Here is a 12,346-nt window from a genome sequence, read left to right as displayed (position 1 = left end):
ATACCCCCTCAAGTGTATGAATATGTTAATCAACTGGGTTTCAAGATCCCTGCCTTTAATGTGACTGAACTTTATTTTTGCTTAACATGTACCGTAGTCGGGTTAAAACACTTTTTTTCTTTTAAACAGATTTATTTTCTGGGCATAACATGTCATTTTCCAAGATAACATCTACTGTAAGCTGAACTGTTAAATATTCTCCCTAACAATTTACCTCTTGTGGGAATTCCTTGTTTTTGTATACAATAAATTCTCCCTGGTATATGACAGTCTCAAACCTGTAAATATAAAAGTCAAACGGAGTTACAACAGTCAAGATAGGACACTGTTTTGCTGAGGGCGGTTTCAGAAATAAATGTATGGTTGACTGATCATTGGTTGCTTAATGTCCAGTGGCAAAACTATGTATGTTCAGAACAATGAAAGTTAGGGTTGTAAAAGCACTTTTTATTCTATCCAATCATGCATAATATTTTAATATTTTATCCTAAAATTTTTCATGCTATCTTTCTTAATAACCATCATCCATCATATTTTAATAGATGTGCGGTAAGTTTGCCTATAATTGCTTACATCCACTTCCTTTGAACACTTCAGTGATGCATATTATTCAAAAGAGAATTTTTCTCTCATATTTATTTGAAACTAATTCTCTTCTTATGACAATATACTTAAGTAACTTTTTCACTTTATCTTTTATATATCCTAACTGCTTACAAACCAATATGCCATGAATGATTATGCCCTTACTATATACTTTTTGTACACATCATAGAATGCACATTTTTTTTATGGTTGAAGGCCATATGGTGGACTATAATTGCTAACATCCACTTCTCTTCGACTTTGGTGGATAGGTGTCTCATTAGCAATCATACAAAATCTTTTAATTTTTATTAAGAAATGAGATGTCACATCGTTTTCAAAAACCTTAACTTGTGTATTTGATTGTGTATACTTACAGTCCATCAAATGATGACAGCTGGTTTCCACCCATGGATGTACACATAGCTTGTTGGTCAGTGTTTACAACAACAACCTACAAAACACATATTTTTTCTATATGTTCAGGTCATCCATTAATATTTAGCAAATAATTCAAATAAATCCTATAAATTGTTACAAACTTGGTCTTTTAATATTCAATATATTTCAGAAAAACACCTGAACCTTAAAACAATCAATAGTAATTTATTACATATATGTCTACAAAGATATACAAACATTAATATTTTAAGACTACAAAACAATTTTAATAGTTTTTGAATATGTAGAAAAATACGTTTTACATAAAATTCCTTGAAATGATTGCTTAACACTGGAAGTTCATTAGAAAGATTTCATCAAAATTGAAATCAGCGATTTTGATACAAATGTCTTGAATTTTTCCTCTTAAATTAAATATTAATTGAACTGTAATGTGCTTACCTCTAATCGTGAGATAACTCTGGTCAACACTTTAGTTCCATCAACAAACTTGTGAGCAGTTATGTTGATGTTCAGGTTATGAGAGTCGTCATATCTGTTATCTACTCTAGCAAACAGTGTGTATGATACTGGTGTGTTCCAGTTCTGGGTAGTGATAGTTCTCTGACATGATCCAGTGTCGTCTGCTACCACAATCTGGGGTATGTTGCTACCATCTTTACATCTGTAAAAATACAAGATGAAAATTAAATCACTTAAAGAGGGTATGAAGTGTATTAAAGCCTCAATTCAAAATTAAAATATAATTTATTTTTTCTCTAAAATATATGTTTGCATACTATAAAGAAAAAATTCAAATGAAGATAACATTACGTCACAGAAATAGGGTTGTTTAAAAAAAAACCATGATGACTATAGTATTCAACCATAATTCTTAAAAAAGTTTATGATGTATCATTATATAAAAGTTTGGTGGCACTTTACAGGTTTATTATGCAAAAATTTGTCTCCACAACTTTGCCAGTAGCTTATAAGATCAATCTTCATATGTAGTATATGCCCAAATTCAGTGAATAAAAATAAAAAGATTTGAAATAAAGAATAACATGCATGTTGATCAACACTGTATGTCTGTATCATGACTTACCTGTCATTGCCAGACTCTATGTCAAGGTCAAACTTAATTTCACATGTCTGTCCATTAGCACACCAAAGTGCTGGATCTTCTTCTACAGTAATATCTAATGTCGTTGGTGTTCCTCCTTCTAATAAACGTAATACAGATGTTGGTACCTTAAAAACAAAGCATAAAGTTATAATTAACACCTACCATCAAAGAAGTTTATAAGAAAAGGGTTAAAAAGAACAGTTCAGTTTATAATAAAATATTGTCCTTGTAAGTAAATCCACTTCAGTATAGAAATATAAAAACTTATTAATTTATTACTATAAACATTGTACAAATAATCCAGTGCAAAATGTAGTCAGATTCCAGTTATGAGTAATACAATACAAGCTATTATATATTTTTTTATGTGTCAACTTTTAACATGCATTCCATTCTGAAGTAAAAATATATATTGTCATTAAATATACCAAGGGAACCAAATTTGACAGAACAAACTATATTTCTGGATTCTACAAAACTGTATATCTAACAAAAATAGTACATGTACTATTATTATGTATATTAAGAGTAAAAATTCTTTAAACACCAACCTTGATAGCTGGGAATTTCTCACAGGATAGTGTTGTATACAACTGCTGGAGTTCTTGTCTTATAGGATTAGACACACTAGCATTACAATTCTTCAGCTCTACTTCCACACAAGCATGGGTTGTTTCATATGTACTGAAATATACAAAAACAAAAAATGATTTGATTCTTTATGGATCCCTTAAAAGAGTGGAGTTTTGCTGGTTTTTTTTAATTCAAATATTTAGAAGGTAAACAGACTTACAAAACTGATTGTATCCAAAAAATAACCAATGCACCACTTCATCTTGAAAAAAATGAATGTGTTAAAAGTATGTAGAAACTGATATATTGATGGAAACCATTTAGTCTACAGAAATACTGACTATAATATAAATGCAAGAGAACATTTTTAATTGATCCAAGAGATTTTTTTTCCTTAAGAAAGTTTAAAAATCCTGTCAGAGGACCTTATATCTACTAGTAATACAAAAATGATGTCCTGTACCTGCAATCTGTTTGTGATTTCAATGTGTTAACACATGCCTGAGCTTGGCTAGACATACAGTCTCCTTGGGCTCTACAAAGTGTGTCCCTGGCAACTTCAACATCAGCATTCAATTTATCGAACTGTCCCCTAATCTCACCAGAGCAGGAATCTGAGTATTCCTTCACTTTATCTATAGCTGCTGACAATTCATTGGTTCTGAAAACAGAAAGTCTTAATGTAGATGAGTCTGAAGAATAATATCAAATAGCTAAAATGATATTAGTTCTGATAAGATAAATATATGGGTAGATGAGTTCTTATCTTTTATAGCTTGGTATGTAATATTGGTCATCCTAGACTTACAATAAAATCAAACCTAACCACAGGATAATTCTTTACTTTCAAACACAAAAATCTCAATTGTGGAAAGGTCAGTTTAAATTTTTTTTTCTTAAATTTTTTTTTCTCAAGGATATTCAACTATACTTACGAACAGAAAAGAGGCAGTCCATAGTCTGGAATGGTCAGTTTTTGGATCTGATTCATGAATGTCATGGCTGCAGGCAATATCTGACATGTTTCTGGTTCTGAAATATATCAAATTCATCTTTTCATCAATCACAAACAAATCCTATACAATGTAATTTAATAACCTTGAGCATAAAATATATCATTTGATCTTTTCCAGATGATCAAAAATCATCTTTTTGAGATAAAAGTTTATAATTGAAACCAGAATGAAATTAGAAATCAATGTAATTGATATAATAATCATATACTGTAAGTTAAAAAATATGTTTATTTGACATATTGAAAGCTTTTTGAGAAAAATATAGGGAGTATCATAAGAGCAATTATTTAATGGCACTATCAGTTCATGTTGCAATTAATTTATTTGAATTAAAATGGCTATTCCACACATAGGGTTTTGTCATCATTACTTACCTTCCATCAAGTATAGAACAGAAACTCTGCTACACATGCCACTGACCATATTGTAAAACATTCCCATTGTTTCATTCAACACTTGTACAACCTCTGGTGACAAACCAGCCTCGTCACCCTTGTCCAATAAACATGACCATGCCTCGTTAAAGGCAACACACTGTAACATCTTGACTTTAGTGTACATAGCAATTGGATCATCCATTTCTGACAAACTAGCAAGACTTTCAATGTGACTCTTCATCAATTGAAGTGTTTTATTGTCTGCATATTTGGACAGTGTGCTGAAGTTAAAGAAAGCAGCTGCCATTGTTTTCTCATCAATGGACATCATTCTAGTAGCATTGTCCATCATTTCACCCATATTGTCTTTGTTCATCATCATGTCAGCAATTCTCAAGGTCATCTGCTCTTTCTTCTTTGCCATGGCAGCCATTGTAAGGTCACCATGGATAATGCCCATAGCTGAGATTTGATATTTGTGTAGACATGTTTCTGCACTTGGGCTACAGTCTATATGTCTTGATTTTAAGTGTTCGTCGATCATTTGTGGGAATGTACTTTGAGAGAAAATAGAACATTGTTTTGTTTGTTCCATGGAACAATACTTGGCAACTTCACTAGATCTGGAAAAAAATAATCATGCATGAATGAATTTGACTACTTCTAAACAAAACTACTGTAAATATTTTTTCCAGCATGGTAAAATATTTCATAAGTTACTAAAAAGAGGTTCATCAAATTTAAATGAAAGGGATTTCTGAATTATTTTTTAGTTCTAAGGTTACCATCTGTACCCCTTATTCCTTTTTATCCAAATATATAACTGCCTGATTACTATGGTTACTAATTACACACATTAAATCAAAGTTTACACTCACCAGTGAAGTCTTCATCAATTTTTCAATACATATGTTAAATATTATATAAAGTCTAGCAGAAAATTTAACTTTTATAGCTCATTCTGTCAACATTTGCAATATTAATGCCATAGTGAGGTCCAGTGGTCTTAAGAACAAAATTATCAATCAATCATTACATGAAAACATGTATGTGCCATCTATTAATGCCCCATGATCATCCACAAATATTTGATCTACAATACAAATAATAGTGTGTACTCATACACATTGTAATGTTTTGTGTCTTTCCTTTCACCAGAGCACTGCATGGAGCACCTGATTTCACCCAAGTATTTATGGGATTGCATTGCTCAATTCATATTGTTTTGTGTAACTAGTGTGGACTGATGATTTTGTTTTTTTTCATAAAGCCATTATGTTTTCTATTTTTCTTTTATTGTCCCCTTGGTACTTCTCCCTTTTTTATCAATCTACTTACAGACATAATTCCTCCCCTCCTATCTGTGTGTTATTGAAGTGTTGTTGGAACCTCCAGTAACAGGCACCAGCTTTCTCAAAGGCACAATTATCTGGTTCCCTGCATGGTGTCATGACAACACCTGGACACTTCATGTACACTTGTTGTATGGTCATGTTACTGATAGCATGAGTTAACATGGCAGCTGATGGATTCATCTTCATGCAATCTTTTGTACTTTCATGTACACACTTCATTGTCTTCACATAGGTTCTACAAAATTAATAAGAAATTTGTATTATCACATTGATAGTGAAGTCAAGATCAATGAAAGTCAGCTTAGGTTTGATAATCTTGGTGAATTTAAATCTTTGATCATCTTACTAGGAAAATAATGACCTAAGTTTAAGCTTGACATCTGTAGGCATTATCTTACATAGAACAAATGGTGGGGTAGTGTTGGAGAATTTATTCAAGCCTGGTAATATACCTATGAAATCAGCTGCAATCTAAGAAAGAACAAATGATGGAAGATATGTCAGAGATGTAGTCACGTCTGGTAACATACCTATGGAAGATATGTCAGAGAATGTAGTCACATCTGGTAACATACCTATGGAAGATATGTCAGAGAATGTAGTCACGTCTGGTAACATACCTATGGAAGATATGTCAGAGAATGTAGTCACATCTGGTAACATACCTATGGAAGATATGTCAGAGAATGTAGTCACGTCTGGTAACATACCTATGGAAGATATGTCAGAGAATGTAGTCACATCTGGTAACATACCTATGGAAGATATGTCAGAGAATGTAGTCACGTCTGGTAACATACCTATGGAAGATATGTCAGAGAATGTAGTCACGTCTGGTAACATACCTATGGAAGATATGTCAGAGAATGTAGTCACGTCTGGTAACATACCTATGGAAGAAATGTCAGAGATGTAGTCACGTCTGGTAACATACCTATGGAAGATATGTCAGAGAATGTAGTCACGTCTGGTAACATACCTATGGAAGATATGTCAGAGAATGTAGTCACATCTGGTAACATACCTATGGAATCTTAAAAAGAACTAATGTTGGGGGTGAGTGGGAGAATGTATTTAAGCCCTTTTTAAAAAAAAAATTAAATTAAATACGAAAAATAAAAAAAGAAAAAAAAACTGAATATAAAAAAATGTATTTAAGCCTGATAACATACCTATGAAATCGACTACAATCCAAGAAAGGACCAAGTAATTCATAATACATCATTCCAACACATTCCATGGCTCTGTCTAATGAACACATTGAATCATCTTCTTCCTTTTCCATCATGTGAGCATCTCTTTTCTTTCTTGTTCTTCTTTCATCTGTTATCATGTTGTCATTCTCTTTCATCTCATCCTTTCTGTCATCATCCATTTCCTTATCATCATCACTCATGCACTTTGGAAGGTCAACTGATGTTACTGTGGTTACAGAAGGACAGTATTTGAAAAGGTCGTAACCAAGACAAACTGAGGTTGCTACACTCTGTTTTACATGTGAAGCCACTTCTGAACTGCAGGCAAATGTAAAACGTTGTGTACAGTGCATAGTTTCATCGAATATTCTGAAAATAAACAACTATATTTGTCAGGATACATGAAATGTTTTGATTAATTTAGACATTTTTGCGATGGAATAATCATCACATTAAAATTTTATTAGTGTTTGTATGCAGTGTTTACTAATATTGCTTTAAGTAATCTCAGATGTTTGTCCAATCTTCAAAATTGCAATACTCATTAAGCAAACAAAATTACTGGTAATTAAATGGAATACTGCTTTGCAAGTTTAAAGCAATATGAACGAAAGTAAAGTAGCAGAACTTATATTTGGTACTGTTGAATTTCAAAATAAAAATTATTAACTGCCAAATTTGTAATGGTTAACAAAAGCAATACAAGGAATTTCCTAGTAGTTTCCTTTGTTGTAATTACAAACTCTATTACAATTATTGAATTGATGTCATTACTCTTTAGAATCTGACAACCTTGTTCATGACTGAAATACAACACTTTAAATGAAAATAAAATTAAACTTTAAATTTAAACTTTTGTCCAACCGAGTTTTGTATCCAATAAATGCAGTTCTACCAATTGTTCTTCAAATAATATTTTCAAAACTGTTCAGGTTTTGGTTGAAATAACTTATGATTTACTACAAGATATTTAAGTTTCACTGGTTTTGTTTGAGCTCTGTGACAACATATTGTTACGGTTTAGGGTATAAGCTGTAGGTTTGTACATACGACTCTATCGGGCTACTCAGTAAACACTCATTTCTATTTTTGCGTTCGTCGTTTATTGTTAGCCAACGCGTATACAAAGACATTTGATGAACATTGTATATACCTTTATTGTTATTGTATGTAAATATTGTTAGTCAGGTCTCTGGGAATAATACTATAGAGTTCGTCTTCACTGTTTGACCACGGGGGGTCCCCCGACTGAATGACTGTTCCAACCTTCTGTTTACTCCTATTTCACACGTTCCTGCTTTATTAACTTGTTATTTTATTAGCGTTAGGCATATATATTGAAACCGGGGCCCATACATGCTAAGAGTAAGCTTAGATAGGTCCCGTTTGTCCATTTCCCGACTCGACAGAATGTCAACATTCCGATCGCCGCCATTTGCATCACTATGTTTATTGACGTCAGTGACCTAATGACCTGAGATCAGCATCCAATCAGCATAACGTAATTTGCCCACCATCTCCATAGGGGCACGTGACGTTGGTGGGGCAGAGATATAAAAGCAAGTGCACAACAGTCTTCAGATAGACTGCGTCCCGCTACCAGGACAGTCACTCCTGATACCAAGGAACTTACCAAGGCAAACCAAAAGTGCCGCAGTCGATGCAATGCTTGTACCTTGCTATTGTATGCATCCCCGTTGAATAAATGGACCAAACCATAATTGACCTAGATGTTTTACTACGTTTACTACGATGTTGACGAACGATTAACATACCGAAAAGGGGGGTCTCTGTATATTTTATTAAGTGTTCTGGTGGGTTTTCATGTAATTTATACTTGGAATAGTATTGAATGTTTTGTATATAATAAATTGTGAAGCTTTATTAATCTTGTTATCTGTTGTACATGTAGTTAGTAAGTCAATGTAAATGAGCTTCTGTGCTACCATATTTAGACCAGTGCCTTAACTGTTTTGCCTGTTACGCTACCATTGCATTAACCTTTTTGCCTGCTACGCTACCATAGCCTTGACCATTTTGCCAGCTACGCTACCAGTATAACTTAGTCTGTAACTCGACACCAGAGTTGACAGTTCTATATCAGAATTTACCAGAAATATAGTAACCAGTGTGTTAACCTTGTGTAGAAATACCTTTACTTATGGGACAACCCCCCCGTACACAGTAATTTTTTTCAGAGCCACACATTTGTTCATACTTGTCTAAAGTTTTATTTATGCGCATACCCACACAGTATCTCACACCTAACTGTTGTTTTTACCTGCAGAGTTCCTCATGCATTCTTTCATCAACCATGTCTGTAGAATTCATTCCTCTAGGTGACATATCAGCCATCATGGCAATTCTCTCATTCATGTATGTCCCACAAAACATTGCATCTTCTGGGGAACATATCCAAAGTTCATCTGAACAGACACCAGAAAACATTTTGACATAGTCCTGAATAGCATGTGCTGACCTGACAGCATTACTTGTAGTATTTGCACAACCCATTAATGTAGTGGCACAGTTTACCATTGGACTGATGGATCTGAAAAAAAAATTATCAACTTATAATTTGAATTTGTTTTTTAAATCTAGAAATTTATTTTGACATTAAATTAAGCAGCTCACCAAAAAAGAAAATTCTAAGAAATTAAAGATAAACAAAATATTGAATAAAGAAATACAATATTGAACTATTTTTTGTTGTTTCATTTACCATTAAAAAAGAAAATAAATTAACTACTGCCAGAAGTTTTGATCCACGATTTTCAATTGCTGTAAAAATATGAAACTGTCATTACACTGGACAGCATAAAATGTAAACTGGACATTGTCAGAGCAATACTGACAGACAGGAAGAATATACTTACTTTGAACAGAGAGCTTTCTTATCTGAAATGGTCATTACACTGGACAGCATAACATGTAAGCTAGACATGGTCAAGCACTGACCAGCCATGTTCCTATCACATTTATCAGCTGCAAAAAGATATAATACAGTTTTGCTACACATATGTATCAGCCATTTTAATTTATTACATAGTCATTAAAAATATAGCAAATAATTTGAATTTTCAATTAACATTTTTAAACAATCATTGGGTGGTATACATTATTACATATTTAAAAAACATAAAATGTAATCCATATAATAATTGATAAATATGAGAATTGACCATTAAATAAAACCATTTGTTTTTTCCAAATACAAATCATATCTTGCTATGTACAAGTACCCTGCCACGTTCACTTGTATATTTGTCCATCTCATGATCTAATGAGTTAAGCCTTTTTCAACTGATTTTTACAATTTGTTCTTATGTTGTACTGTTATACCACTGGCCCAGGATAGGGGAAGGGTTTGGATCCCGCTAATGTTTAACCCCGCCACATTCTGTATGTATGAGCCTGTCCCAAGTCAGGAGCCTGTAATTCTTCTTTTTTTTATATTTGAAAGCTTACTAAAAAGAATGTTTTGGTAATAGGCTAAAGAAATTATTTTCTTTGAAATTGCTGCAAATTAAAGATGTAACCATGACTAGTGATCATTACCTGGGTCAGCGACCTCAGCTTCATCCATGATTGGAAGAGAACAGAATCTCATCATAAATTCAACAGTGGTGTTAAAGGCTTGACCAGCAAATATTCCAGCCCAGGCAGCTTCATCTGCAGTCACACCTGTACCCATGCAGGTAAGGAACTCCCAGAATGCATCACATCCATTTTTGAAGGGCATGGTTGACATCATAGCAACAGGTGAACCTTTCACATACTTGTCCACACATTGATAAATACGGTTGAAATCAGTTACATCTCCAGCATATGCAGAAACTGTTGGAGTAATCGCAGTGCATAGAGGGTATTTTGTTCTCTGGTAGAAATCCAGAGTTGCCTTGCCCATCATGAACTGTAGATTACTACATCCTCTTGTGTGTTGTTCAAAGCAGGTTTTTATATTTGCCATATGACTACAAAGTAATGTTTTTTTAAAATGAGTTAATTTTAATTATTGATATCATTAGTTTAATTCAAGAAAATAAAAATAAAAACAGATAATAAAAACAATGAACAAATATAAAATTATGGAAGCAGCTCTCACACTCAAGCCAAATTAAATATATAAATTAAACTCAAGCATAACGGATGACTGCATGCACTAATTGTTCAAATGATGGCAAAAGAGACAAAATGCATTTTTAAAATTCATCAAACAAATTCAGTAACATTTGATTTGCCAAATAAACTTCATTAAAAATTGTAGTCAAATTGATTGTTATTTGATAAATGTCAAATGGCAAATATTTCATTCGCGCTTGACAATCATGTTCATCTTATTAAAAAATTCTTATATTTTCTTTAAATATATGTTATATGATAACCAAAATTCTTTATTTTGAAAAAGTGTTACAAAGTCTAATAGTACTTTTAGTTGTTGTTTATAGTAAGACATGTCAATCTTTAGTATGTGACGTGCAATATGTAATTTCAAGTATTTTCATATTGAGAACCATATATAAGTTGGTGAATAAAGAAAAATGTTCAAACTAAAAACCTGAATTTATCTTTATCATAACAACTTATTCAATAAATCAATAAAAATTAAACACAAACCTGCAATCAGAGCTGTCATATCTCATGGAACAGTTGTAAGCTTCAGCCAGTGAACAGGTAGGAGGTGCGGAGCAGGATCCCTTGGAGTAAGCCTCTGCTACAATGTCTTTCTCTGGACACACCTTTAATATGTTCATCCAGGTCATCTCCACAAAGCCTGTGATCTGCTTCATTTCATAGGCAGAACAGTTGTAGGAATTCCTATTGATACACTCAGTTGTGGTTTTCACATCACTATAACAAACCATGACAAAATTATTAATAAATAAAAACATGAACACACATATTTCTGTTCTGCTAACTGTCTGTTCAGCTCATTTGCAGATCAGTAGTGAAAATTTCAAACCACTATCAAGTTACTTGTGTCTTGGTCCACTAAACACTTTTTTTCAAGCAAAACAATCTTGCATTTTATAGTATATGGGTAAAGATTTGGTAAAAATAAAAAAAAAATTGATATTACTTTCCATTATATAGAGTACATGTATAACAATAAGTCAGACTAACAATAGAAGAAATTGTATGTATCCTTATTTTTCAGATGGCAGGTTTTCAAATTCACAAGGGAGGGTCTTATAATAGAATTATTTTTATTGACGTGTACGTTTTCCTGACATATAAAATGAGGACGATAAACTGATCTTCAGCAGAGAAGTTCTCATGTTTAAAAATTACTATTGACCTTGATCTTTTTCAAGGTTACCTACCTGCAAGTTTCCCAGGCATCAACACACATATGAACATCCTTGGAACTACATTTAGCTCCAACCATAGAAGTTGAGTCACTACATGCCACCAAAGAGGTCAGTAAGGGGCACCTGTTTCCAACAATTGTCTGGATATAGGACAATAGTCCATTAAAGTAAGTCTTTTCTCCATCAGAGCAGTGCTCGGTAGAGTGATGTACACATGTAACAGCCCTAGACAAATGCCTACAATACAAATAAAGATGATTATGTTGGATGTGTGATATGACAATAAATAACAACAACAACAACAACAACAACAACAATACTTTATTTTAAGAGGGTTACACAGTTAGCTATATAACTAATCTTCCCTGAGGCCCTCGACATGAGAAATCAAACAAAATGCAAACATATACATTGCATACATT

At 32.9% G+C, this 12,346-nt stretch overlaps 1 protein-coding gene across 2 annotated transcripts in view; it reads right to left on the bottom strand.

Moving 5' to 3' along the window:
- LOC143073431 (uncharacterized) overlaps window positions 1-12,346 on the bottom strand; it is a 100,350-nt gene that overhangs the window by 12,652 nt on the left and 75,352 nt on the right. For both annotated transcript variants that reach the window (XM_076248976.1, XM_076248978.1), the window contains exons 73-87: window positions 11,937-12,161; window positions 11,230-11,463; window positions 10,171-10,586; window positions 9,489-9,597; window positions 8,894-9,163; window positions 6,589-6,981; window positions 5,400-5,651; window positions 4,059-4,684; window positions 3,604-3,700; window positions 3,132-3,329; window positions 2,647-2,779; window positions 2,075-2,220; window positions 1,429-1,651; window positions 963-1,039; window positions 215-278 (exon numbers count right to left, since the gene is read on the bottom strand). In XM_076248976.1, the coding sequence (XP_076105091.1) occupies window positions 215-278; window positions 963-1,039; window positions 1,429-1,651; window positions 2,075-2,220; window positions 2,647-2,779; window positions 3,132-3,329; window positions 3,604-3,700; window positions 4,059-4,684; window positions 5,400-5,651; window positions 6,589-6,981; window positions 8,894-9,163; window positions 9,489-9,597; window positions 10,171-10,586; window positions 11,230-11,463; window positions 11,937-12,161 (3,463 nt within the window). The remainder of the gene's footprint in view (window positions 1-214; window positions 279-962; window positions 1,040-1,428; window positions 1,652-2,074; window positions 2,221-2,646; window positions 2,780-3,131; window positions 3,330-3,603; window positions 3,701-4,058; window positions 4,685-5,399; window positions 5,652-6,588; window positions 6,982-8,893; window positions 9,164-9,488; window positions 9,598-10,170; window positions 10,587-11,229; window positions 11,464-11,936; window positions 12,162-12,346) is intronic.

Source organism: Mytilus galloprovincialis, chromosome 4, assembly GCF_965363235.1.
Source record: "Mytilus galloprovincialis chromosome 4, xbMytGall1.hap1.1, whole genome shotgun sequence".
Classification (NCBI taxonomy): domain Eukaryota; kingdom Metazoa; phylum Mollusca; class Bivalvia; order Mytilida; family Mytilidae; genus Mytilus; species Mytilus galloprovincialis.
This window is presented reverse-complemented; position numbering and strand designations above follow the sequence as displayed.